Source organism: Vidua chalybeata, chromosome 2 (genome assembly GCF_026979565.1).
Source record: "Vidua chalybeata isolate OUT-0048 chromosome 2, bVidCha1 merged haplotype, whole genome shotgun sequence".
Classification (NCBI taxonomy): Eukaryota; Metazoa; Chordata; class Aves; order Passeriformes; family Viduidae; genus Vidua; species Vidua chalybeata.
In genome coordinates this window covers 63,270,711-63,297,058 of record NC_071531.1, presented here as the reverse complement: position 1 = coordinate 63,297,058, position 26,348 = coordinate 63,270,711, and the positions used below count along the sequence as shown (strand labels likewise).

The following is a 26,348-nucleotide window of genomic DNA, read 5'->3' as shown; positions in this document are numbered from 1 at the left end:
CAAATACTCAGAAGTATAGACCACTTTTAAAATCACATGTCTTCCGTGGACTTCAGGCTCAGAAAGTTAGAAGGGCATACTTTAAGAAGGTAACTTAAGTTTGGAATAAAACATTTCTGTGCTCATGGGCCTTGATACTGTGATGTTTTGGTAGTTTGTGTTTTGTGGGGTGCTTTTTTTTGTTATCTGCCATATCTTGTTTTGACCAAACTAATTTCTTTTTTAGGATCAGCGCTTGATTACGCCTTTGACATTTGCTTTAACATCAGACCATGGAGAGCAGGTCCAGGTGGGGCTTAAAATCCTGTTTGAGGTTGCACCCTTACCAGATTTTCCTGCCGTATTGTAAGTATTTTTGTGATACTCTGGTTAGATTTGACATTTTTATGGGCTTAGTGATATTCATGTTTTTTGGAGTACTATTTTCAGCTCATCAGAGACAAAAACTTTAGAAAAATTGTCTTGTTTCTGCTTTATGTGCACTTATAAGACCACAGTGATCCTGGAGGCCAGAGGAAGCCATCGCAATTCTGATGGTGTTCATTTTATGTCAGATCCTAGAGAGCAGGGGAGCATTTGACTCCTGTCCCTGTGCTCATTTGTCTGAAATCTGTGCTTGGAACTTAGGGTTCCAATCTGACTGTCAGATTGCTCTCCAACAACCTCTGTCAGATGTGTCATTCTTCAGTTCCTAAAGCTTTGCGCACCCTTTTGCAGTATCTTCCAAGAAAGAATAGATTAGGGTAAGACACAGGCAGATGGCAGTTCAGGTAGTATTTAAGGTGGTTTAAAAAGTGGAAGAAGTATTGAGAAACTCTGATGGAATCCTTATTTTCGAAGATATAATAAAATACAAAAAAAAAAAGATTTTAAATTGTATCACAACCTGGAGTTGAACCTGACAGATGTCAAGGCAGCAAGAAAGACCATTACATCAGCAGCAAAAGCCAGACATGAAAATGTGAGCCTTTCTACTGAGTGGAGCAGGGGACCTGTTGACAAAGGACATGGAAAAGGTTGACATACTAAATGCCTTGTTTGGTCTTCATTGATGAGGATTCCCAAAGGCAGAGCAATGTCCCTGAGAGCAATGGGAAAGCCTAGAGGAGGCAAGACGTACCCTGGGTGGCACAGGGTCAGGTTATTGAACATCTAAAGTAACTGGGTGTACAGAAGTCCAGAAGACCTGACAGGATGTGCCCTTGAGTGCTTAGGGAATTGTCTGTTGTCATTCCAAGGCCACTCCAGAATGCCTTGGAAAATTTGAGGTAATTGGGACAGGTTCTTGAAGACTAGAAGTAAACAAATGTAACTTCTGTCTTCAAGAATGGCAAAGATGATCTGTAGCACCCTGAATTGCACTTGGAAGAGTCCTGATGACAGGGCAAAGGAGGTAGTCATTCCCCTCTGCTCAGCTGTGGTGAGACCACACCTGTAGTGTTGTGTCCAGGCCTGGGCTCTCCAGTGCAAGAGACATGCGGACATCCTAGAGTGAGTCTAGTGTATTAACACAAGGTGAGACTGCAAGAGCTGAGCTTGCTTGCTTTTGGGAAGACTTGCAGGGTTCTTATCAGTGTGTTGAAATGTCTGATAGAAAGGAACAAAAGAGACAGAGCCAGGCTTCTCAATGGTATCCACTGACAGTATAGGTGTAGGCACAAACTGAAATATAAGAAAAAACCTTTTAGATTTCTTTAAATATCAGAAAAGAAACCCTTTAAATGTAAGGTGAAGTCAAACTGGAAAATATTGTCCAGAGAAGTTGTGGAGTTGTCATGCTTTGAGTGAGTCAAAATTACAAGGCATAGTCCTGGGCAACCTGCTAAGAGCAGGAGAGCTGAACTAGGCAGCGTGTAGATGGGTCCCTTTCAATCTTAATTATTCTATAATTATATGGGTTTGTGGATATAAGAAATATTTTTATAGTAGCCGATAATGAATGGTCTGGCTGAAAGAATGAAGGATCTGTAAAATCAAATATGTCTGGAATTGTACAATGGAACAGCCAAATAACATATCTATAAATGCAAGTCAAAAATAAGCTATGCTCCGCTTAGGAAACAGTTGAGACACCACTTCAGTGAAGTGGTTGGGATAGCTTAGTAATTAAGGAATTTCTCAAGAGCAAGAAATTTGTAACTGGTGCCTCTACAATCAGCTCTTGATTTATCATTCTTGTTTGAAACATGTTATTGACACCTGCCTTGAAAATACCAGCCACAAATTACATACAGACACTTGAATATAGGTGCTGAAATTACTTTTTTCTAAGCTTTTGAGTTCTCTTTCCCATACAAATTTAAAGAGATTGCATTTTATCTGCATACTTAAATTTTCGTTAAAACTCTACAAAATCAAATGTGCTGTATGCAATACAGTCTTGTAAAATAGAATTGCAGACAATGAAAAACTGAGGTTTATTGGTTGCAGTCTGCCTTTTCTTGATTCAATCTTATTTTTATGCCAAATAAAAATTCTTACTAATGCTTTATCCATCTTCTTTGAGACAAACAGTGGCCTAGTTAATTTGAATAATAACAGGTGAAATAACCTGTTTCTCAGGTTCATAGGAGATATGATCTGTTGCTCAAAAAGAGCTGAGCACTATGCCCTTTCTGATGAGATTTGTCTGTATTTGTCTCTAAAGGTTAGCCACGATACATTTTTTTCCCCTTTTTCTGTATCTCTGGCCAGTTTGAGCACATGCCTAACACACATCTTCATAAGGTGTGATAGTGCAAATGTGACTGTACATTTTGTTATGAAATCGATCTCATCTCCAATCCTTGCAATGCTATTTGTAGCAAGTTGTGTCATTAATAGCCTCATGTTTATACAGGCTGGGTGAAAGCATTGTAGCAAATAATGCCTACAGACAACAAGAAATGCAGCACAGAGCAAAGAGAATCCAAATGCAGGCACCTGTGACCAACACTACTTCAGTGAGGTGTTCTTCATCCTATCCTTCAAGTAATGACTCCAAAGCTTCAAATATTGAGGAATTAATACAAAAACTTCATTCTGGACTAGAGGTTAGTAGAATTTACATATCCTTGTGGAACATTTGACACTTCTTTCACTGGGAGGGATGGAAATCAAAATCTAAGTGTCAGACTACCATGTGTGGAACTGTTAAGTTTGGTTTAGATTTCTGTCTGTTTAGACGTGCTCTTTTTACTGAGCTCCTGAGCAGAATTCAGAGATGCTATGTTGAGCTACACTTGAAGGTAGGGCTCCTTACTGAGGGCCCTCTCCAGTGGGTTTGCCCAGAGTCATCTTAGCTGTCAGATGTGGAGGCAGGAGCCAGGTGCAGTCCCGCTGCCTAGACTTGCAGGGACACATACAAGGAACCTCCTCCCTCTGCTTCCGAAGAAATAGCCTGTAATAGAGTAGAGGTGCTGTGGTACTGCAGAGAAGTGTGGTGCATCTCTTGTGTGCCTAAACATGCATACTGACATTCTCCTTTTGTTGGCTGTAGCTGACTCTAGCATTTGCAGTTCAGCTTTTGTGGCCTTCTTGGAAAGTTGTTGTTATTATTTCAGAAGGCAGTTTTTTACTTTCCTCTGCAGCAACTTGCATTGGGAATGAAACACCCAACCAGGCACCACATACTGTGTGCTGTTTTGTGGGCCATCCTGGCAGATACTGAATATATCTCCTCTTTCTCTTTTCTGTTCAATGCAAGTTAGCTGCTTTGTAGCTACTTTGAACTGAGAAATTGATTGTTGATTCTGTTTTCTTTTGGCTTAAAAGAACAGTATGCAAATTGGGAAAAGGAATAGAAGTTTCTTGGTAACAGCTTGATATCTGTATGAGTGGTATTGCCTCCAGCCTTAGCTTTGCAACTCTTATCTTTCTGTTGTAACTGATAAAAGTGAAACTCAGAGAGCTACCATCTCACAGAGATGCCAGAATAACAGTGAAAAAGGTCAGGTGAGTCTTCCTTGGCTTACTTTTTACTCTGCTACTGGATGCTCCCATTGATCATTCTTTTCAGGACTGCATGACAGTCTGTGGGTGCATTACTGTGTTTATAGTAATGTAAATCAAAGCAAGAACAGCTGCCTACACAATACTAATGCTTCACAGTAATGTGACAGATTGTAAACCTGATTCAATTTTTTTTTTTTAGAGAAGAAAGTCATTGATGAATTGTTGAGTGATTCTTTTCTTAGACCTTCTAATTAGTAATTCAAAAGGAATATACACATTCATTTAAAATATCCAGTAATTGAGTTCTCTCTGTGTATTGTGTGAAGCTCAAATGCTTGTAAAAATGTAATGGAGAGAACACTTTGCATAGTATCACTGTTCTGAGACAGTGAAGGTAATTTCATTCTTAGATCTTTTCTTAGAGTCATTTCTATGTCCTTTAGATATTTTAAGTTTGCAAGTAGGAAAATAAACTACTTGTTTCATACTTTAGGGACAGAAAAATGAGCTGAGAACTGGAGCTACACAGGATCTCCTGTTAATTTGCAAAAAGCATTCTTACATGAAGGTTCAGGATGGTGCGGAGATGGTGGCTTTTCTGTAGGTGCTCAATGTATGAACAGCTGGCATAATTTGCACTTGGTTGTGCATAAGCAATTGTGAAGAGCTGCTCAGAACTCATGTTGTAGCAGCACTGCCTAAGAGAAAATATCCTGAAATCACCAAGTAGCATTCTCACTTGACTCAGGCATATACTTCAATAAACACTTAGGACTTGTTGTACCATACATGGTGCATTTCCTCTAGTAAGTCATTGGGTTAACACAGTAGATTCTGTAGGTCCTCAATAGTATCCTTTCCAGTATCCTAGAAAAACTTTCCTGGGCCTTTTCTCTTAATATGTATGTTGAGAAAGCCACAGAGTATGAACAAGGAGTTTTGCATTTCAATGGTTCAGTGCATGAGCCATATGCATTTTGTGCTGTTAATCTTAGGGCAGATTATTTTAGGTGTCCTATGAGGGGCCTGCTAATTCTCCAGCAAAGATTAGACCAAGGGGAATGATTTTACCTTTTTATAGTGCTGGACTGATAGTCTTCTGCAGATGACTCCTATTAAGCCTAACCAGTTCAGTTGCTCACAACTTTTCTCAAGGGTCAGGTGGATATCTTTGAGTAGATAGCTTCAGATACAAAAATGAGAATTCAAAAAGTCTGGTGGCAGGGGGAGTTCACAAAACTACTGAGCTCTTTAGGGACATGTTACCTGGGTAAGTAAATAGAAATTTCCAGTATCAGTAATTGGAAAACGTTCCCACAGATGAAGGAGCCCTCGGCTGATGTGAGGATATCTGACATAATGGATGTGTACGAGCAGAAGCTGTTGGCGTTAGCAGTGAGTACAGCCTAATGTGCATGGGGACGCTGCAGTTGGTACTATCAGAAAATGTTAATGAGAAATGTTCTCCCTATATGCAGTCTAAAGAAACAAGGCTGCAGGATCTACTGGAAGTAAAGGCAGTAGCTCTGGCTCAGGCTGAGAGGCTGATGGCTCAGTACCGGTGTCAGAGGGCCCAGGCTGAGTCTGAGGTAAGTTGAGGAGCTTCAAGGTGGGACTGAGTAATGATTATCTGGGTAGCTTTAACTGTGACCACACATGAAAACTATACTGCTTATCTGTGCTTGCAAGTTAGGGCAGTCCTAATTTTCACCATGAACATCCTGTTTTCCTCTGGACTGTTCTTTGGCACAGTTTTCTTTAATGTCCTTTCCCTTACAAGAAGTCAGCAAAACCAGCCTGCTCTGCTCAATATAATTTGTTGACCATTAGTGGTAATTCAGCAATATTAAAAAGTAATAAACCCACTGACTAGAATTCTCTATCAAATTTGTTGGTATATAAAGAACTGTTTCCTGTTTGTCCGTTTTGATTCACTGGTCAGAGATGAACTTGCAAATAAAGCTTGTTTTGTAGGGTCTGTATTTGAGCTGCACATTGAAAAGTGAGAATAATTTCTATTCTTTAAAGGTTATATTAAAGATTGTGCTACTGGTTACTAAATCCACAGCTAAAATGTATCATCTTTTACTTTGTTCTTCCCTCTTCCCTCACACTGTCTATAAATGGAGCTAAAGGAATGTAGTGAACCAATTAATTTGTAGTTAATATTAGGTGAGAGAATTTATTTTCTTAATGTAGATGGTGACATTTTGGTGTTAGATCTATGGCCTCAAGCATGCCTAATACAAATTGAGAAACAGAATTCCCTTTAATGTATGTGTTTTTTTTTTTCCCTTTTTATTTGGGGGTATCTTTCCACCCAAAGGCAAGAACTCTTGCTGCAATGCTGAAGGATGCAGAACGAAAAAATGAAGAGCTTAACGATTTGCTGAAGGCTCAACAGGTAGAATCTGAAAGAGCACAGACTGATATTGAACAGCTCTTTCAGCACAACAGGAAGTTGCAGGCAGTTGCTGAAGAACACGAAATATTAAAAAAATCCACTCTTGATCTCCTTCAGAGGTAAGACATGTAGGATCTCTAAACAAGTATTTCATATGAAAAGAGTTCTGATGTCCTTTACTGTGCTAGGCACATTAAAAGAGCAACATTACATGCTGTGTCATGTTTTTGAATGAAAAGGTTGTTTTTTTTTTTTTTTCCTTCTGTATGCTTGTCAATAAGGTCTTTCAGGAACTCAAATTTATGTTACATTTAACATACTTAAATTTATTAATATACTAACATTCAGCTTTTGGTGGAATGAGAACTGTAGGTGCTGAAGGTCCAGTTGAGGAAATAGCACAAGCTTTCTATAAAAAGAGACCATTGTTCTCTAAGACACAGAACTAACAATGCTTATTTTCTGTTAGCATTATATCATGCTCTTTGATTATATCATGTCTGTCTTTGATCTTACATGCTGTCTTGATGACATGCTTGCATGAGTTCTGGAGAAACAGCCAATATCAGTGTGTTTGCATAATGTAGGACTTGGTATTGTTGGTCAAGTCTGTACCAAATTTGACATAAATTAGGTGAAAGTGAGGTATGGAGGAAAGAGACACATTGTGTGTCCTGAATTATTTATAAGCATTATTTCTTTGGGATCTTAAGCTAAAAAGAATCTATGAGACACACAAAGTACATAAAGATAGAAAATATTGGAAATCAAATGTGCTTTGGAAGAATAAAGGCTTAAGAGAGCTTGGACTTCTCAGCTTACATGAGCTGACACTAGGTGTCAGCAAGGCAAAGTAACTGGTAACATTGAGACCAAGTTTCTTGCTTAATAACAGGAGCAAGCATTAGTAGACAATTTTGAAAGCATATTGCTGCCAATAAATGAGTCATTGAGGGAGGAAAATGTATAAAACTTTTTTCCATTACTAGATTTCTTGAATAAGTGTCAAGTATGGTCATTGTGGAAGTGCCTCTATTTTTACTTGAATTGTAGGCAGTCATACACTTTGTGTATGTACTAGATTGAGGCTGATTTATTTTCCACGAATTAGACAATACATGTCTAATTCGTGGGAAATAAATCAGCCTCAATCTAGTATCTAACAGTTTTTAATTCTCCAAACTGTGAACAAAACTTTCTAATCCTTACAATGTGTTTCTAAAGCAAAAGCTTACTTTTTAAAACAACCTTCATACTTCAAATATGAAATATGTTCCTTAAAAACAGTCAATTGACTGACATCAGGGGATAGAATTTGCCTTTTGGTAGAAAGGTAGGGAAATGTTTGCTTAGAGCATGAAATCTGCCTCATAAGCCTGTATTAATTACACACTGCATTGTCTTCAGTATGCTCAGTTTCTAGTATCACAAGACAAGATCATAGAAGACCATAGACCTTAAGGGACCCTTAAAGGGTCCCTTAAAAATGACTGACATATACAAACTGTTATAGATAAGGTCTTTGCAAATTTCTAAAGATATTTATAGTTTTGTCAGTTGTTAAGTTTTCTGCTGGAGGGAGGTTGCTTCCTGATCATTAATGCTTCAGAATATGTAAGGGATCCTCTGAAGCTTGGCTGGTTGGTTTGTTTGTCTGTTTTCTTCTTCCAAGTCAAGCATTGGAACAGACTGCCCAGGGAAGTGGCTGAGTCACCATCCCTGGGGTATCTAAAATGTATAGATGGGGCATTTAGGGACATGGTTCAGTGGTGGACTTGGCAGTGCTGGATTAATGGTTTGACTCAATGATCTAAAGGGTCTTTTCCAACCTAAATGATTCTATGATTCTAAGTATGTTCATTTAAAAAAAAAACAGTCCCAAAAAATCTAACACAATAACAGCCAGCTGTCACCAAAAAACACTCGGCTGAACACCTCCCCTTCCAAAGAAACACCTGGCTTGTCACTTGAGTGGGACTATTGCACAGATCATATCAAATATTTTTATTTGGCAAACTATTAAAATAAAAGCTCTCTTCAAAAGCAATTACATTTGATTTGTAGGTATGGAACAACAATATAAAGAAAAACAATATAAAGATCTACAGATTACTGCAATTCACTAAATAAACAAGTAGAAACAATGATGAAAATAAATTAATCACTCAAGCAGCAGAATGACAGATCAGTTCAGTCTTTTTAAAGCAAGTCAAACAGTAAAACTAAATAGCACTTTAGTCTCAGTTTTTCAACTGTGCTGTAAGTAACATCTGAGAAGTGAAGTTAGCCAAAGATGTTTCAGGGTTTATTTTTATGTTTATGTTTAATGAGAATCTGTAGTACTGACTTTGGTGGTTTATTTTATTTGCTCCTTAATTGGTTGGAGGTGGTGAGGGAATATCAACAGACTTCAGCAATAGTAGGAAGAGAAAGATGATGACCCAATTCTTAGGTGCATTTGGGAGAGTATGGAGGTGTTATTTTGATTGTTGTTGAATTCTTAAATGCTTTTATCACGCAAAAATTTCCGTGTATTTTCTTCTAGCCTGCGTGTTTTCTCTTAATGTTTTCAAGTTGGGAAAAAAAAAAAACAAAACAACCAACCCAACTCAATGAAAACATTTGAAAGTTACATTAGAAGTCATGATGGGTGATATTCTGCCTGTGGTATAAAACATCTTTTTCAACTATGAAACTAGCATTACCTATGGCTTCTTGAAAAGTAATTTTTCATGTTTGATGGCTTAAAATAGAGGTCTGGTATACCTTTCACCATTGTAACTAAGGGAATATAGGTTCTTCTTTGACAGATTTTATTTAATACATAACTTTTCAGAAGATGTCTTTAAAATATATTCCTAGGCAGGCCTTGTATTCAGTTGAGAAATAAAAGGCTGTTCTTGGTTTTACTTGGAAAGCTCACTTCACCCTTCCAGGCTCTTGACTTGCCAGTAATCAGAGCAAACTCAAACTGCCTTGAGTTCTGATTCAGATAGAAAATTTTCATTCTGATACATTAGTTTGCTACTGAATAAATTTGCCTACTTACATCAAATGGTGCAGTATCCAGCTCAGGGTAATTGGGGAGATATTCTGATGAAAACTGACCCTTGTTAATGCCAGTCTGGAGGAGCAGTTTATTATATAGATACTCTTGAACTGCCACAGAAATGGAGACAATGGAAATATACATCCCTCCCTCTTGCTGGAGGCTGCAGCTTAGAAACTGGTAGATAGGAAGTGGATAAACAAGTAAACAAAAGTGACATCAGATGCCATCTAGGCAAGGCAAGTGGCAAATAGAATATGCCTTAGAAATTAGTCTGGCTGTTAATGGAAAAAGTAGATTAGCTTCAGAGAATGTCAAGTGCTCATGTTAGAGCTGTACTGCTGGTAGATGCCAGTACCTCTGTATTAAATGAGTGTGGAAACTGAGGATTACCCCAGCTAGTGAGAACTGAGGCAGGCCTGTACAAAAGCTTTGTCACTGTCTTATGGTATGGTCACTTTTGAGTGCTGTGTGACAATCCAGGAGATGTTCAGAATGGGTTTTTTTTGTGTATAGATACAGATAATACCTGAAACAGGTTTTACTAATTGCATTGTCTCTTCAGGAGCATAGCAAGAGCTAAAACCCCAGTGTCTTTAATCACTAATGGCAGGGAATTTTTACTTGCATTGAATGACAATATTAATTGTGCCACAGTATTTTGAATTATTTGTGGCTGTGATCAAAGGCACCAGTTTCTGGCCTTTGTGCTCCAGGTATCAGCCTTTTCAGTAGTTCCTACCATGATCAGAGAAGGGCAGTGACTGGGTCATGGTGGCAGGAAGGAAATAAGATCTATCTCTGCTCACAACATGCACATTCATAGGTTTGATGATTTGAAGCTCTTGACAACAATAGGAAATAATACAAAAATCATTTTAGCTTCTTGGGAAGGGATATTGTGGCATATCTCATTTTAATAATTAAATTTTGTTTCTCTGCACTTTTAGGAATGCTGCACAGTTAGTAGAAAGTGAACATCGCAGAAATGAATTACAGCAACAGCTACAGGAGAGAGATGGCACAATAGCAAGTAAGTCACCTATCTAAAGGTCACTGAAGCTAGAGAACTAACTGTATTAACTAGATGTTGTTATTATGGGCTCTAGATAAGCTGCTATAACTTACTGAGCAACTTGTAAACCTTAAAAGTTGGGCACTGATACCTAATTTAATATTTGAATGAAACAAAAACAAATTTTAATCTTTTAGGAAGTATGCATGAAGTTGATTTCCCAGACTTGACTGACTCTCTGCATATTGTGTCCCTTCAGGATCTTATTGCAACATGTTCATTAGAACTATTTTCTATACAAAAGCAAATTAGAAGAGCTTAATTTAACTCTCTGCAAATGACTGGAAGCAACCACTAAAATTTAGCAGTAGGTGGCACTACTCAGTAGTTCAATTAGCAGCCATGTTGAGTCTAAAAAAAATTAATAAAAAAAGCCCCTTGTTTCCCAGGCCAATGCAGTATCTGTTTTCTAAGTTTGGCATCTGATCTTTTTATGTGTTAATTTTCTTAAGCCTTGCAACAGAATATATATGTTCTGGAAGAAAAAATAAAAACTCAGCAGAAAGAAAAAATACATATGGAACAAACTATCGATATTCTTAGAAAGGAATTAAGTGAAACACAGCAAGCAAGGGAAGAACTGAGTATCAAGGTAAGGAATTACCTGATCCTGCATTCCTGAGACTGGAGTTTTAGGTATGTGTTTACTTGATAGAGTTGGTAAATCAGTATTTTGATGATTAAATATCTAAAGACCCTAGAGTAGCTGATGTAGTAATGGACAAGAACAAATTCTCTCAACTTTAATTGTGTACCTCTTGAGTTTTAAGTCAGGATTAAGTTCTAATGAGACTCTGTGAGGCATGGTATGTGAGTACATAATGTTGGGAAGGGAAAAAAACCCACCAAACCTGTGGCAGAATGTTAAATAACAGAATGTAACAAATTCCTCTTCAGTAGTTTTGACTACTGAGAAAATAGGTCGGCTTGCTTTCCCTCCCTTTCTCACATTGAATTAAGGTACATATGTATGCACCAAAACGTGCCTGGGGTTCTTTTGATCATTGAAGTTCTAACAAAAAAAAAAAACATTTTTATTTCCAAGAAAAAAGTGTCTTCTTTCAAAAGAGAGATCACTTTGGCTATGCCAAGTTAACAGAATAATGTTAACAAAAAAAAAAAAAAAAAAAAAAACCCCAAACAAACAAACAAAAAAACCCCCCAGAAAACGAATCCCCCAAGCTTCAGTGCAGCCTACATGTCCTTGACTGCAAGTAAGACTCCCTCTAAAATCACAAAGCAGAGATTCATTTTACATGCTAACTGATCAGCAAATGCAAAGTGTGCAGTCTGACAACCACATGTAGTGTATTTCCATTTCCTGGAAGCAAAAGCTTAATCTCTTCAGGCAATATTAATCACTATATAGCAAATATTTCTTTTGTTCTCAGTAAATATTTATTGTTGTGGTGCTTGAAATGAAAAGTAGATGGTAGCACAATGATAACAAAGGGGTTGGTACTTTCCCATGGTATCCAACATTTTGCAGTGTGGCAGTAGCTGTAAGCACTCATGTGTACCAGCTGTACAGCTGAGGGAGATTTCTGAAACAGGCTTGTAATTTTAAAACTGTTTTTTAATTACTTGCTTAAGTTCACCACCAGGCCACTCGGCTTTCACTGTATTATGTGGTTTTCAGTTGGTAATAGAGAAAACTATAACATTTTGTTTGTTTCTCCAGGCATCTTCTCTGGAAGTTCAAAAATCCCAGTTGGAAGGCTGCTTGGCAGAAAAAGAAGCAGTCATAAATCTGCAGAAGGAAAAATTGGACATACATACCAGTGTGATTGCAGCAATTCACAAACTAAGCGATGGCAAGCAAGGTGCAGAAACAGTGAACCTCAGTTTGTAGGGCTCTGTTTCCTGTGCTTTATGTGTTCTCTTAAGTGAGCTAAATTATAGGGGTGACTGCTAGCTTTGTACACAGCACAGGCAGTTTGGTATGCAATTATTGCTTAGAAAGGTCAGCAACAAAATAAAATGTTATCAGAGCTGCTGAATTAAGGGGTTTTAGTTGGAGTTTTGCAAACTCATTTGGGAAAGAAATTGTCAGTGTAATGGGTTAAAAACTTTTAGTGTCAAAGTAAATTTGCAGACATGGGTGCTTTCCCTATAAATGTCTTGGTCATGGGGAAGGGGTAAGTAAATGTTGGGAGGGGTTTTGTTATTTGGGTTTTTTTCCTCCTTTTCTACCAGAAAGTGCTCAAGTAAACAAATTCTAGTAGGAAATGCCAAGCATGTTAATAACTAAATTGATAAATGCCAGTTTGACTTTGTCAAATGGTGGAATGGGAGGGAGAAGCCATCAAACTGCTCACCAGAGTAAGGTGACAATAAGGTACATGTGTGCGGAAAACGATAAATTAATCTTTAGCATTTATGTGACAGAATCCAGAGTATATAAATATTGATTTTTTTTCCCCCACTGGAAAAATGTACTGTTTCAATATGCTATTCTAAGCCAAGTGTAGCTGAACTCTGGGTTGCATAGAAAATAAATGCATCCAGGCATTTTGACAGCATTTCTGTGTTTTTTTGTGGCAGTGTTTTTCCAAAAGGTAGTGAATAGTGGCTAATGGAACTAACAAACTACTGTCTGTTTAAAATTTTGTTTAAAACATATGTCTCTCAATACTGTAAAAAAACCCTGGAGATTTTTGTACTTAATTAATGCAAAGAAATACCTGTGTAAGGGATTTTGCTTTTAGGCATTGTGATATTACCAGTTCTGTAATCAAAATAGTTCTGTAATAAAGTTCCCAGTGCTATTTTCATATTCATGTTATGTGCCTTTTCCACCGTGCCATTGGACTTTTTTTCCCTTTCCCCACAGGCTCTTTCATTTAGTGCAGGGAGTAGCTGGCACCAGCACAAAAAATAGCTCTGTAATAGTCGATTTTTAATTATCTGAGTCATGTCAGGTTATCAATTGCATTTTCTACAAGCAGAGACTTTTGTGCTGTCTTAGTTCTGAGCACTGTCACATCTCAGTGTTGGGCATTCCGGTACTTCTTATCTGAAAGTAGCTGCTTTTTATTCTACATAATCTGAAGAAAGTTTTCCATTTAACAGGTGATTCTATATGGCTTTGTATATTACTTCAATCATGCCTAAAAATACCCTTAAATGTGTATTTATTTTTCTGTACTGTGTGTTTTCTGTGCTCTCTATTTCACTTTTGGTGTACTTACTGGGAATAATGACACAATACAGGGTTTGGAGTTGATACGCTTCAATTCATCACCTGTTGTCTGTTGTCTTCATTTTAGCACTCCTCTTTAGTCTCGATTGTGCATCCTTTGATCTTTTTTTATTTCCCTGCTAGTGGTTTATTTTAGCCTTTCACTTTCCCCTTCTTCTCCATCTCTTCACCTCTCTTTCACCACTGATTCCAACTGACAGTACCTACCATTTGCTTTTCCCTGGTGAAATATCTTTTACTGAAATTTGGAAGCTTTCCTTGTGTGCTGTTTGGATCTATTAGTGGAGTCCTTCCCACCCCTAGGATAAAACAGCCTGTGGAATGGTACTCTTACTTTTGAATTAAGTCCAACTGATCATCCTCACCTATATAGAAGATGGAATGGGAAACTTTACCTGAACCAATTCCTTTCATTGTCCCCCTCACCCCACACTTCCCTGTTATAAACAAGGCAGAGCTTTTTACTAGTAGTGGTAGTAAAGTGGCCAAAATATTTGTGCTGTGGTATTTGTGCTGGCACATGCAACTTCATGTAGACAAAAAACCTATTCCTCCCAACCTTGTGAAACTTCAACTGGAATTTTCTTAACTTCAGGATGAAGTTAATATCCTGCACAAACAGTAGGAATTTGGAGCTTTACAAACAAAGCATGGCCTTGCTCTAGGAAGTATAAAGTGATCCTAAATGTAAGGGCTGGTAAGAAGGCCTCTTTAAAGCAAGCAATCTAATGAACAGCTGCTCTGATCTTGGATAGATTTTTCAGGAAGTATTTAGTGCTCATGATGACCAGTAGGATTTATTTAGTGATGGTGTAAACAAAACAAAATTCTGAATAAAGAAATCTAGAAACCACTTAGGCTACAGATTCAGCAGTGCTGAAAGTGATAGCTGCTGGTTGGGATTTATGCCAGCTCTCTTTTATGTTTACAGTTTTCCTTATTCAGAGTGACATGTCTAGAATTGTCTATCAGTGTGCTTTTCTGGAATAAGTGGAGGCCAAAAATGGGACAGACTCCACTGAAATTGTGACACCCGGCTTTATAGGTTTGGTTCAACATTCTTGTGAAGATGTAAGAAGAGGTTCTCTGCTCCTTTTTCTTGGAGTTTATTGTTAGCAGCCAAAGATGAGGTATTTTTAGGCCAGTACTTATATCTCAAAAATGCTTTCAACCTTGCAAAGTTGGTTTATATATAAATAAACTCTTCCATGCGTTCCCATCTGGTAACTTTTGAAATCTTCAGATTTGTTCACTGAAGCATGCTTCCTTTCCATCTCCCTCACCAATTTCCCTGCTGCAGAGTGCTGAAATTTGGAACAGTCTGCTAGATTTATGTCCCCAGTGACACATCCTTTTCTCTCTACCCTAGTCCAAGCTAAATTGGATCCTTTCCTATGAGTACAGAGAAATGAGGGGTAAACAGGCTGAGTGATGCCACACTGGAAGTTGAATACCTGTTGATGTAAATATTCTGGGAGACCCAGACCATGCCTGACAACAAGGGCCAGGTGCTTCCCCACCTCCTGAATAGCAGTCTGGGTTGTTCTGCTCAGCTGTATCCAAGAGGGCATCAATGTCAGAGCAGATGTAACAAGGTAGTGTCTCTTTTTTATGCCCAGCTTCTGTTTGAATCTGCTGTGCCTGAGGTTCTTATGGTTGCAGTACATTAAACCTTTCCTAAGCAACAACCTTGTGTCCTTTCTGGCATGCTGCTCTTTGACCTGAGATTGCTTGATGCTCTTGGTTGCAGAGCTGCTGGTTAGCTGGAAGATTTTGTCTTGCTGTGAATAATTCCTATAAAGGGCAGTTACTAAGAGCCAGCTCGGTCCATGTATGTGTTTCATGCTTAGCATTACACTTGAACTTTTCTGTGTTTCCTCTTATGCCTGCATGACTGACCACATGACTTTTTAACTGAGCTTTCAGTGCAAGTTTGAGTGCAGAAGGTGGAGTTCAGTTTGGGTTGGGATTTTTATGGCCATTGGCTTTTTGTCTAAAAATGGGAACTCAGGAGTTTTGGGATCCCTTATGTTAAATGTTGCTCCCAGTGTATAGTCTGTCTTCCTGACCCATTATTTTTGGGCTGTGTTGGGTGTTAAGCAAACATTGGATCCACTTTGCACTTTGCCAACAATAGATTTGGTTTGGTTACAGAGGATGTCTTTGGAAATGGAAATATGCAAACTTGTGGTCCTTAACTATTAAAACTTCTGTGGTGTTTGCCCCACTGTCCCATCTTTCCAGGAGAAATGTGTAAGAGCATCACTGAATGCTGCATTGCCCTACCAGTATCTTCCCTTCTGAGCAGGTTTGTGGAGAAACCCCTAAAAAGGGAAAGGAATATAATGAAACAATTGGGGCACAACTTTCTCTGTTAGGTAGCCTTTTGTATTTTCTATACATAAGAGACAAAGGAACAAAAAAGAAGGTGTTGGGGGTAAGGCACCTGGCTGTGAGGAAAGGTCTGTAGGTTCACCTCCCACAGAACTTAAGTGTGGCAGTGCAGGCTCTGGCCTAGCTTGGAAAATGGACTGTGGGGACAAAAGGGATCACAGGCAAGGCAAATCTTAATGGCAATAGGAAGTATTCAACCTCTTTGTATCAACTGTGCATTATTGTAAAACTGAATCCAAAGATGCTGAGACAATGTCTGAGCCTTTGCATGACCTCAAAGAAAGCAGGTAGTGAAACACTTTATTTGGTGTATGGAGGCAGGAAGGAAGAAGGTCCAGAGGATCTTGAAGTATATTTGGGTGTGATCTGAAGTATCTTTTCAGCCAGTACCCAATCTTAGTCCTAAACACAGCATACTGTGCACATGTGTGATACAAAGCTTCCAGCTTTCTCCTTAAAGAAAGAAGTGACAAGCCAAGGACAGCATGTTACTTGGGAGTGGGCATTGTACTCTTGCTGCTTGGATGGACTTTGAAAGCGCTGGTTGCTTGCAGAGCATTAAAACATCTTTTCCTTCTAAAGCTCTGTGTCAGAAATGATCAGTGTTTGAGAAATGTGATGGAGGTGGCTTGCACATTCCTCATTGCAACATTGCAAGTCTGGAGAGGCAGACAGCACAGTTTCGTTTTTTTGTTTTTCTGAGACATTTCCAGCATTGCTTGTACTCTGGGACAAGGAGTACATGGAAAGGGTGAGATTGTGTCACCAGATCCTAAGACAGGAGTGAAATACTCCTAGATTTCTTTGGATGTATCATCATACCTTTGGCTGTATTTGACTGCAGTTTTCTTTGAAAGTGGCTGGCTCATGTTACAGAGACTCTAGTCCAGCCTGTGAGTTTTCACTGAATAGGCACTGATTAAATTCCAAAGGATCTTGTACATGTTTGGAAAGGTTATCTCTGCATGCAGAACAAGCACCTCATACTGCTAGGATCCCACTCATAGCAGGGATGGCCAGCCCTTGATTTACCCATATGTAGCTAAGCCTTCATGTGAGAGGACAAATACTGTACTGGTTAAATGTTTCTTTAGAGTAACTGAGCTAACAATCTGGCTTAGGTTTCTTACAGTGTATTAAGTTATTAAAAACTAATTTTGTAAGCAAGCAGCTCTTGTTTGGACTCAGTTTTACTTCAGAATAATCTATCTGGGTGTATTATTTGCTTACATTGATACTCAAATATTGAATTTCAATTATGTTTTGCAGCATAGCCGGGATGTCCTATAAGGAAATCTAAGGCTACTGTAATTTAAAAAGCCAGAGGATGATGATAAGCCTGATATTAAAAGGAAAAAAAAGTCCAGTGGTGATCAGTTACAATATATTTTGTTTAATCTTAGTTGAAGTGCGGGGACCATCTCTGCTTGCTCATGTGTCATGGTGAGTGCCTTAATTGTTCCTCTTTTTATCCTTTGACACTAAAGCTGAGGAAAATATCTTTGGTTTATTTTTGTCATGTGTCTAGTAATTGGAAGTGAATCTAGTTTTGAAAGAAGCATTTAATTTTCTTGCTTATATTCAGGATGAGGTGAAACAATATGAGTTTTGTTGTGGCTTTCTAAGGCAGTGGGAAATTGCAGAGTTGTGTTCATTTCAGTATCAGTTGAGTGGTTTGCTTCAGCACCAAAAAGCTCAGAATGTGCTTTGAGGCATTGTGCTATTGCTTTAGTTGTGTTCTGCAAAGACCAAGCACATGCCCTCCTGCCTTTCACTATCCAGAGCAGAAGTTGTTTTTTGGGGGAAGGAGTGTGTATGAATATGCTGGGAAACAGCATCCTTTCTGGTTAGTGTCTGGCCAAAGTGCTCTGTATTTTTAGGCCAGGTGTGCTTAGATTGCACAGTCTCTGGGCTGGCTGATGCATGCTACCCTCCCAGATGTCTGTTCTCCCCCAGAGAGGTTAACAGGCTGCTCTGCTCTGTAGAGCCATGACAGAGGCTGCTCCTGGCCCTCCCTGTGTCAGCAGAACGGGGCTGCAGCATGTAGCTGCTCAAAGGCTGCTGCTGTTTAGACAGTGCTCAAACACTCTCACAGGAATGGCATGAGGCTGTGTCAGGGGATGTTTAGGTTGGATATTAGAAAAATGTTCTTCCCCAGAGGGTGGCTGGGCACTGGAAGAGGCTCCCCAGGGCAGTGGTTGCAGCACCAGCCTGACAGAATTCAAGAAGCATTTGGGCAATGCTGTCAGGCACATGGTGTGACTCCTGGGGTGTCCAGTGCAGGGCCAGGACCTGGACTCGGTGATTCTTGAGGGTCCCTTCCAGCTGAGCACATTCTGTGGTTATGTATGTGCAAAGATATGTCTGCCTTTAGCTATTAAACCCTAAGATAGAATATGTAATGTGTAGCCTTTCTCAGTCAGTCATTTCTGTGGGGTACTTACAGTATCCACATACAATTGCCTTCATGATACCAAGATGCATTGGGGTAAACTGCTGTTTTGGGGCTCCTTATGTGAAAAGCTGAAAGCCTCCATTTGTTAGTCCATAACACTTCACACCTGCATGCACAAGTGTGCTTTCCATCGCTCCAGAGGCTGGTCCTGGTGGCCTTGGCTGCAGCCCTGGCATGCCGTACTTTTATGTGCTTCTTCTCAGCATTTCCATGCAAATCAGGGGTTTCAACCTCTAGCCACATAGGAAATACAACCAGCTATGGTAGTCTGTCTGAAAGTTGGTGTAAATGGCTTGCTTACCATCACACAGGTACTTTGTAGTGAAGCCTCCTGGCATACTAATGCAGCAAGGAATTACTTGAATCTTAAAATCATCTTTCTTTTCCCACTTCTGACTCATACACAAGGCAGCTTCTGCAACAGAGTGGAAAGGGACAAGCAGACAGCAGAGTCTCCTTCACCACCTGACTCTGCCTTCCTCCCCATGCAGACCTATCTCATATGCAGAATGAGGCAGAGCCCCCGGGGGAAAAATAGCATCTAATCACAGCACTGGAAGCAGAGCGCTTATGCACGCAGGTGCTGGTGCGAGGTCACACAGCCTCCAATTTGTGTTCTATTTCTGAAGCATGGAGTACTCAAATGACATTTTTTCCTTCCCTCTTTCCCTCCTGCTCCCCAACCTTGTTTATTATATATCTAACTACTCAAGGCCTGATGATTCTGTCATCTTTATTCATAAGTTGGTGAGAAGAAAAGACAGAAGCTAGGCCTAAGCTACAGTCAGGATTTTATTAGCTTATCAACTCTGCTTACAAGGGAGGATTGCAAGTGACCATTGCTAGAGGGTGAAAAGCCTTTTGGCCGACCCCAAATGAGTGCAAGTCCTAAGCTGCAGCTCTCCAGGTGATAACTTTGCTGTTTGTTGGAAGGTAATACTTGTTAAGTCCCCTCTATCTTTCCTTATTATCCCGTTGAGATAAAGCTGAGGTTTTGTATAAACAAGTCTAAGAGGGAAAGTATTTAAAAGTAAAGTCTTAGTGTTTAAATCTGTAAGAATTTTACCACTGTGTGTGATGTGGGTAATTTAAAAAACTATTACACTACATCCATGGATAGACGGATGCAAGAGTGGGGGTTGCCCCACAACCTAGGAAGCATGGGGCTTGTCTTACACAAACTAGAGTGTCCCCTACACCATCACCTCCCCAGAGTTCTTCCATTTCTCAGAACTTAGATTGAAAGTAATTAGAGGAGAGATAGAAGGAATGGTCCTAATCTTTGGGAACTATTTTCCATTAATTGAAGTGTGATAACAATTTTAGATTGGGTAGCTGAGGTCTGGCATTAGTCTCTGTCTGTTGTTCTGTGATAACATTTTCCTGGGTTTCTCCCAGACTCGTTAAACATCATCAGTCCCAGGAAAATCCAGCAAGGACATGTGCTTGGATGAGAACTCTGCTGGACAGAAATATTAAACGATGACCATTCATATTGTTGGATAGTTATACTCATGCCTCACAGCTTAGGGATTCCATGAGCTACTGATGCCAGCTAGGCTTTGGTAATTTCTGGGCTCGGGCATTTAGGTCAAACCTGTTTCACTGCTGTCTAAAATAGTTGCTTTCCACAGTTCATGCATATGGCCAGCTTCCCTTTTATTCAGTAAAGTCCTGCTTAGCAGTTAAAAATATCACAATAGCTTTAGGGTTTTTCATGGTCTCTGCATATTATTCTTCTATGCAAAGGTCTCTGTAACCTCTTTAGGGCTTTCTGGGGAAGGAGGTGAGATTTTTTTTACAGGTCTGTAGTCTAAACTGCCATATGAATCTTTTATTTTATATATAAACACCACTATTTACCATAAAGAGCTCAACAACTAAAGTAGTACTTGCTGTGTGCCCTTTTGAGGTAATCTTTGCAGCTTGGCTCAGTTCTCTAGAGTACAAGTGTTCTTCCTTCTTTGCAGTGTTTTTGTGTCCATAAAGGGCAAGAAAGGATGTGTTTATTTTTACCCATTTAGAAAGGGATCAAGCTTAGATCAGATCTGGAACTTGAGTTCAGCACTTGAGTAGCAGCACTTACAAAGGCTGATCAAGACAAGTGAAATTGGATTTTGTTATCTTGTGTTAAAGGCTCTGGCATGCTCATATCTTTAAAGCATTAAAAGGCAGGAGAAATACTAACGTGAATGTTAGCTAGAAGCCTATTTTGCTACGAAACTCCATGAGCTCATTGAAAATATTTATCCAATACTTAAAACTATTAATATCTTGACTAAGAAATTTGTTTGGAGATATTACTGCACATTGATGATGCATTTTTAATAACTGCCTAGGAAAGAGAATATTGGCTCGTTTATACAGACTGAAGTGGGTCGATAAGCATGTAACAGATGCATGTGACATGTTGGAAAACCACTTACAGAGCAATAGCCTTGTCATGTCTGCAGCGTGTGGCAGAACTGCAGAGCCAGAACTCCCTCTCCTGCTCTTCCAGACAGGAGGAATGTGAACTCCTCATCACAGAGCCATGCATAAATGGATTGCCTTCAGAAGAGGAGGACTCAGTGGCAGGAGCTGGTTACTATGGCTATATGCATTGCTCACTCCAAATGGAGGAATCAAGCCAGCAGTCACTGTATACATTAGCTATATTTGTATATGAAGGAAGCTCATAGCCAGCAGCTGTGTGAAGGTGTGATGAAAATCCAACTTGGCTCATGCCAGTCAAGGACTTTGTGACTTTCACGCCTTTAAAGCAGTGCAGACTGAAAGCAGCAAAATCTGTGCACAGTGGGATCAGGTCCTTTGTCCTCCTTAAGCCTTTGTTTTGCTCTACAGAAAAGTTTCTTCTTTTCTGTGCCCCTAGCGATCATAGAATAGCCCAGGTAGGAAGGGACCTGGAAAGATCATCTGGTCCAGCCTTTTGTGGGAAAGGGAGACTAGGTGGGATTGTATAGCACCTGGTCCAATCACATCCTACAACTTTCCAGCAATGGGGTCCCTGGGGTGGAAATGGCATGTCATGATTCTGGCTTGGAAATTATGGAGGTGCTAGCAAGCCTGGGCTCTGGGATACAGAATATGACAAAAACAACTCCTAACTCTGTTGGTTTCATAGTCCAGCCTGCAGCCAGCTACTGACTTGTTGGGCTGTCACTGGGGTCACTTCCCCTTCATCAAATGACATTAGAAATCATCAGTGAAGACAAAAGTAGCTGTGGGTGGTGAGATATCTGTAGCACAACCACAGCCTTATTTTTGTTGCTTACAAATTTAAAGTCCTTTGCCTTTCCGTTTTGAAGCTACCCACTGAAGCTAGAGTTTCTGTGGGTACCTAGCAAATTTTGTTGCAGGGTGGCTGTCAGAGGGGGCCATTGGCTTTTCCCTTTATCCAGTGCTGCACAAAGAGGGAAGTATTTGGTAAGTAAGGGGTTAAGCCAAGGCCGTTACCACCAAAGGCTTGCTGAAACACTTGTTTCTGTCTCCAGTGCCCAGATTTTCATGCAAGTGGGAGCAGTGGACTTGGATTACTTGGAGGTAATTTGCAGCACACAGCCCAAGCTGATGGAGCACTTCTATTACCTGCTGTCACTTGTAATTCCACTGTTAGGGCTGAAGAGGGTTTTGCACTTCAAATAGGGGCTGGATCTTTAATCCCAATGGAAAATAGAGCATATTTGTTGCAGATGTAAAACCTTGCCTTTTAAAAATGAATTAGGTTGTTGCAGTCTACAAATATTTTAGAGTTCAAATTAATTAAAAACTGGCATTTAAAGAATTAAGTGCTTGCAGGTTTTACAGAGTTTTGAACGATCTTAATGGAATAAAAAAGACACTTGGAACTTTCCATATAATTAAAAATAATTGAAATCCTCTGCCTGCATGTATATGAATAAATCAACTAATAATTAAGCTAAGTTATTAGCAGTGGCTGTCTTTAATGTTACATCTAGAGTATAGCCTAAAAAAATTTAACTAGTTCTACTGTGAAACTGGAAATAATGCAACTTACCATCATCATTCTGCAGTGGCTGGGGTGTCACTCTTATGGGAGAGACAGAGTGCACACAGACACACTGGTGGATTAGCTATGTCACTTAGCTCTAGCCTTGAAAGGTTAAATAGCTTAATGGTTGAATGGCTTGCATGTTTCTGCTTGAAATGTCCCCCATGCCACTGAGACCTTGCCTGCTACTGGGAATGAGGGAGAACCACAGAGAACATTTGGTGCTTGTAGGATCCCTCCAGCATTTCTTTGTATGTCTTCTCCCTTTAGAGAGCAAAATGCCCTAACCCATATTAAAAGCCAAACCCGTGCGGAATGGGCTGCTTTGTGTGAGGCTTCAGTCAGGCAAACCAGGTACCAGCCTCCTCAGAGTTTGGTGGCTGCTGGTTGTCTTGTGCTTCTCCAGAGGCTCTGCCCTTAAAATAGCACTCTGCTCCTCCAGAAGGACAGAAATCTTGTACAGGAGCCACAGCTGGTGCCTTTCGTTCAGTCTCCACACAGACATTTTGAAATAGGAACTTCCTGAAGGAGAGGGGAAAAAAAAGCCAGATAAAATGAATGAATGCTAGTGATTACTCATTCAATGAGTCCAGAAAGGTGGAATCAGCTCTAAGAAGGCTCATAGGAATACAAATAGATGCCTTAGTCATAATCTGTCCTCACTGTGCCACAACATGAAGACTTTTTGAAGACTGTAGCTGCATGTCTCTTATTTCAATTCAGTTGGGTTTCTTTTGATCTCATCTCTTAATTTCCTGGATTAGTGATGCTTGGTTGGAGGCTATTGGAGGCAACATCATTGTCATATTCTTAACTGTTATTCTGTCCTTAATATTTTACTTCAAGCTGAGTGTGTAAGTGCTGGGCTGGATTTACTTAGACTGGCTGATCAGAAATACCATTGGTGTGGGAGGATGGTATATATCCTCTCTGTATTTGCATTTTTAATATTGATGATTTGTTCGTATCATCAGTTCACACAGAATTTTTAGCTTTTCATTTATTTAGGGACTCTAATCCTTTATGGCTAGGAAAATATTCTCTTAGCAAGTACTGAATTCCTTTTTTTTTTTTTTGATATTTCAGATCTCCAAAGAAACTGATAAACATGGCAAGTGCTGAATCTTGTCAATTTTGTCAGTGCTTAATATCTTTTGTCAGGTTGCAGCAGCAACCAAGGTGAAGGTGTCCACACTGTTGTTTCATTGACGGTTTTTCTGATGGGATGAAGGGGATATCTTTGAAACAAATCTCTGCTAGCTATTTTTTTTTTTTTGCCCATTTCTGGTTGTCTTGGTTTGTAAAAGTGGAGACACAAGCAATGAGGTCTGTTGGTGTTCTCCTTCTGCCAAATGCTTTCCCCCAAGTCCAAGAAAAGGTGTGAAGGGAAATCACAGGTTACCTCCTAGACCATCTTGCCCTTAGGTGAGGGCAGGGAGAGAAGGGAGGTGACACTAAGGAAAACCAAATGCTCTGAATTTGCTCAGGTGTGGCTGAATGACTGGTTTGGATTCCCTTGGAATGCCCCCACTCAGGCAGCCGTGGTGGTTGTCCCCCTTGCCCCCACACACACGTGCTCCCTGTGCTCAGCTCCTTGCTGCTGGACTGGACAGTGGGACACAGACAGGAACCCCATCCAGTGAGGGAGCACAGTGCCAAAATAGCTTTCTATTGCTAATACCTCTGCATTTCTGGTTCTGATAACAGTGGTAGGAGACACTTACATGAGATAACAGGATTGTGGCAGGCGTTGCTGAGTCCCAGAGCTTGGCTGTTGTGAAGGCACTCAGGCTGCCCTTTTTTCCATGTCATGACTTTATCAGTGATTCAGGGTCAGGGGTGTGGAGCTCATCTCAGCAGAGCCCCATGTGACATGTCACACATTGTTACTGCTAACAAACAGGCTGTGGTATCGGGAATAGGGAGAGTGCAGAAGGAACCTCTTCCCATAAGCTTCATACTTTTTTAAAACTCTCCTTAAAACACATATTGAATCTGTAGTCTCAAAGACTGTGTCCTTTCTGGTTAGGGAAATATTTGGGTTTGAACTTTGAACTTCATGCATATGCTATGAAAAAATCAGTAAGACCTGTCTGCATTGCATGAGTATGGGACAGAATGGTGCCTACTGCTTATATGTAATTTGGTTTACTATTTCTGGAGAATGGATCTAAACATCTGCTTTCTGGTTAGTTCTCTCATTGAAATAAATTCTGCTCACTGGTGTCATACTTTAATGGGCATGCTTTTTACCTGACAAGGTACAGACATTCTCTGTGTCACTAGAAAACTGTAAGCAGTTCAGGTGTATTCAGAATAGTTTTCCAATTGTTGCAAATAGCTAAAACCCAAGTCTGTGTGTCCAGTGAAGAGTAAGCCGAATCTTCCTTCAGGGTAACTGGAAGTATAATGGACATTGCTATTGCCTTTGAATGTATCTCCGTATTCTGTTGTGAACAACAGTGCCTTACACGTGCAGCATCTAAAATCTGCTCCTCTCATTCTTCATTCAGAATAAACTCCTTGAGTAAGAAACAACTTGCCATTCACTTTTACACAGGTAAAATTCCTACTTTTAAAAGCAAGGAAGTGTGACAAAGATGACCCATGTGGTGAGAAGCCTGTATGCCATGGAGAAGGATGGGACTTGCTCCGAGGGCACTGTCAAATTCTTACAGCCCTATTGCCTGGACACTTGCATGACCATGAACACACTGCATAGTCCTTCTTCTTTGAATCTGCTTGTACCTCCACACAGAAAAAGCAGTGGGAATTGAATGCCTCATTATTTATATGGATGTAACCCCTACCTTTGCCTCAGTTTCTCTTTCCTAGAAAGGTGATAGCAATTCCGGCATCACACCATTTATTTAATTTTATTTTTCTTCTGATCATGGATGCCTAACCCTAACCATAAACCTAACCCTAACGCTAACCCTAACCCTAACCCTAAACCCTAACCCTAACATGAAGGTGTGTCAGTAATGGATAAAGGTAGGCATCCAGGCTATGCTGGCAATCCAGTGGAAATTACCTGGACCTTAGACCTGCAGTTCCTTCTCTGTGGTTCTGGTGCACATTTGGGTGGTGACAACAGGGGAGATTTTTCTGCTCTGGAAAATCCCTGTTAATCAACTGCAGTACAAGAAGAACCAGAGAGTCTACCAAGACCGTGTTGCTTGACAGACAAGAGGCAGAATGATCCAACTAAAAAAATACAGCTTCCTTTTCTTTTATCTTTTTTAATATAGCATATTTTCTTTTATCTTTTTTAATATAGCATACCCAAAAATAGCCTATATTTTTCTCAAAGTTCTGAGTTAAATGTTTTAGTTAGCCTCCTGCTGTAAGTTTGGATTCTCAGAAAAACATCAGGTTGATTTTTAAATCATGATATACATTTTTCTATAGCTGCATAAACAAAAATGTTATTTTGTTGCACTTGTTGCAGGAGTTGTTGTTAGGATGTCACTCTCTTCTCTAGCAGAAGCAAGGCACAACCACCAGCCCTGCAAAGGGCATCTGGAAAGGTGAGATGAGTGAGAGTGTACACCCACAGAGCGGTAAACACACTTTCAAGCAAGACTGTTCCCAAACTCTCTGTTGGTGAAGAGATTTGAATAGAGATTTGCTGGTGAGAAGTTACTGTGGGATAGGCTGCATAGATCCAAATCCAAGGTTTTCTGTTGAGTGAATTTTGATGAAAATGAGTCACTCAACCGGGCTGATGATCTTGTCAAATGAGTTCTTTAGTGTTTTTATGTTTCTGAACTACTGGTATTTAAAGTAAAGCTTCAGAGGGGCCCAGTGAGGCAGGGCATGTG

The 26,348-nt window shown here is 39.8% G+C and overlaps 1 protein-coding gene across 4 annotated transcripts in view; it reads left to right on the top strand.

The window, feature by feature from the left end:
• CIP2A (cellular inhibitor of PP2A) overlaps positions 1-26,348 on the top strand; it is a 39,281-nt gene that overhangs the window by 12,503 nt on the left and 430 nt on the right. Inside the window, exons 13-22 of one of the 4 annotated variants that reach the window (XR_008429375.1) lie at positions 227-345; positions 2,840-3,032; positions 5,254-5,328; positions 5,412-5,522; positions 6,260-6,456; positions 10,337-10,419; positions 10,914-11,053; positions 12,143-12,284; positions 17,327-17,500; positions 25,085-25,164. Coding sequence is in view for 2 of the 4 variants with exons in the window: in XM_053935465.1 (XP_053791440.1) it covers positions 227-345; positions 2,840-3,032; positions 5,254-5,328; positions 5,412-5,522; positions 6,260-6,456; positions 10,337-10,419; positions 10,914-11,053; positions 12,143-12,313 (1,089 nt within the window). In the remaining 2 variants the exon portion in view is untranslated. Of the gene's footprint in view, positions 1-226; positions 346-2,839; positions 3,033-5,253; positions 5,329-5,411; positions 5,523-6,259; positions 6,457-10,336; positions 10,420-10,913; positions 11,054-12,142; positions 13,702-17,326; positions 17,501-25,084; positions 25,165-26,348 lie in introns of those variants that run through there. The other 3 variants (XR_008429374.1, XM_053935466.1, XM_053935465.1) reach the window with 3 other exon arrangements.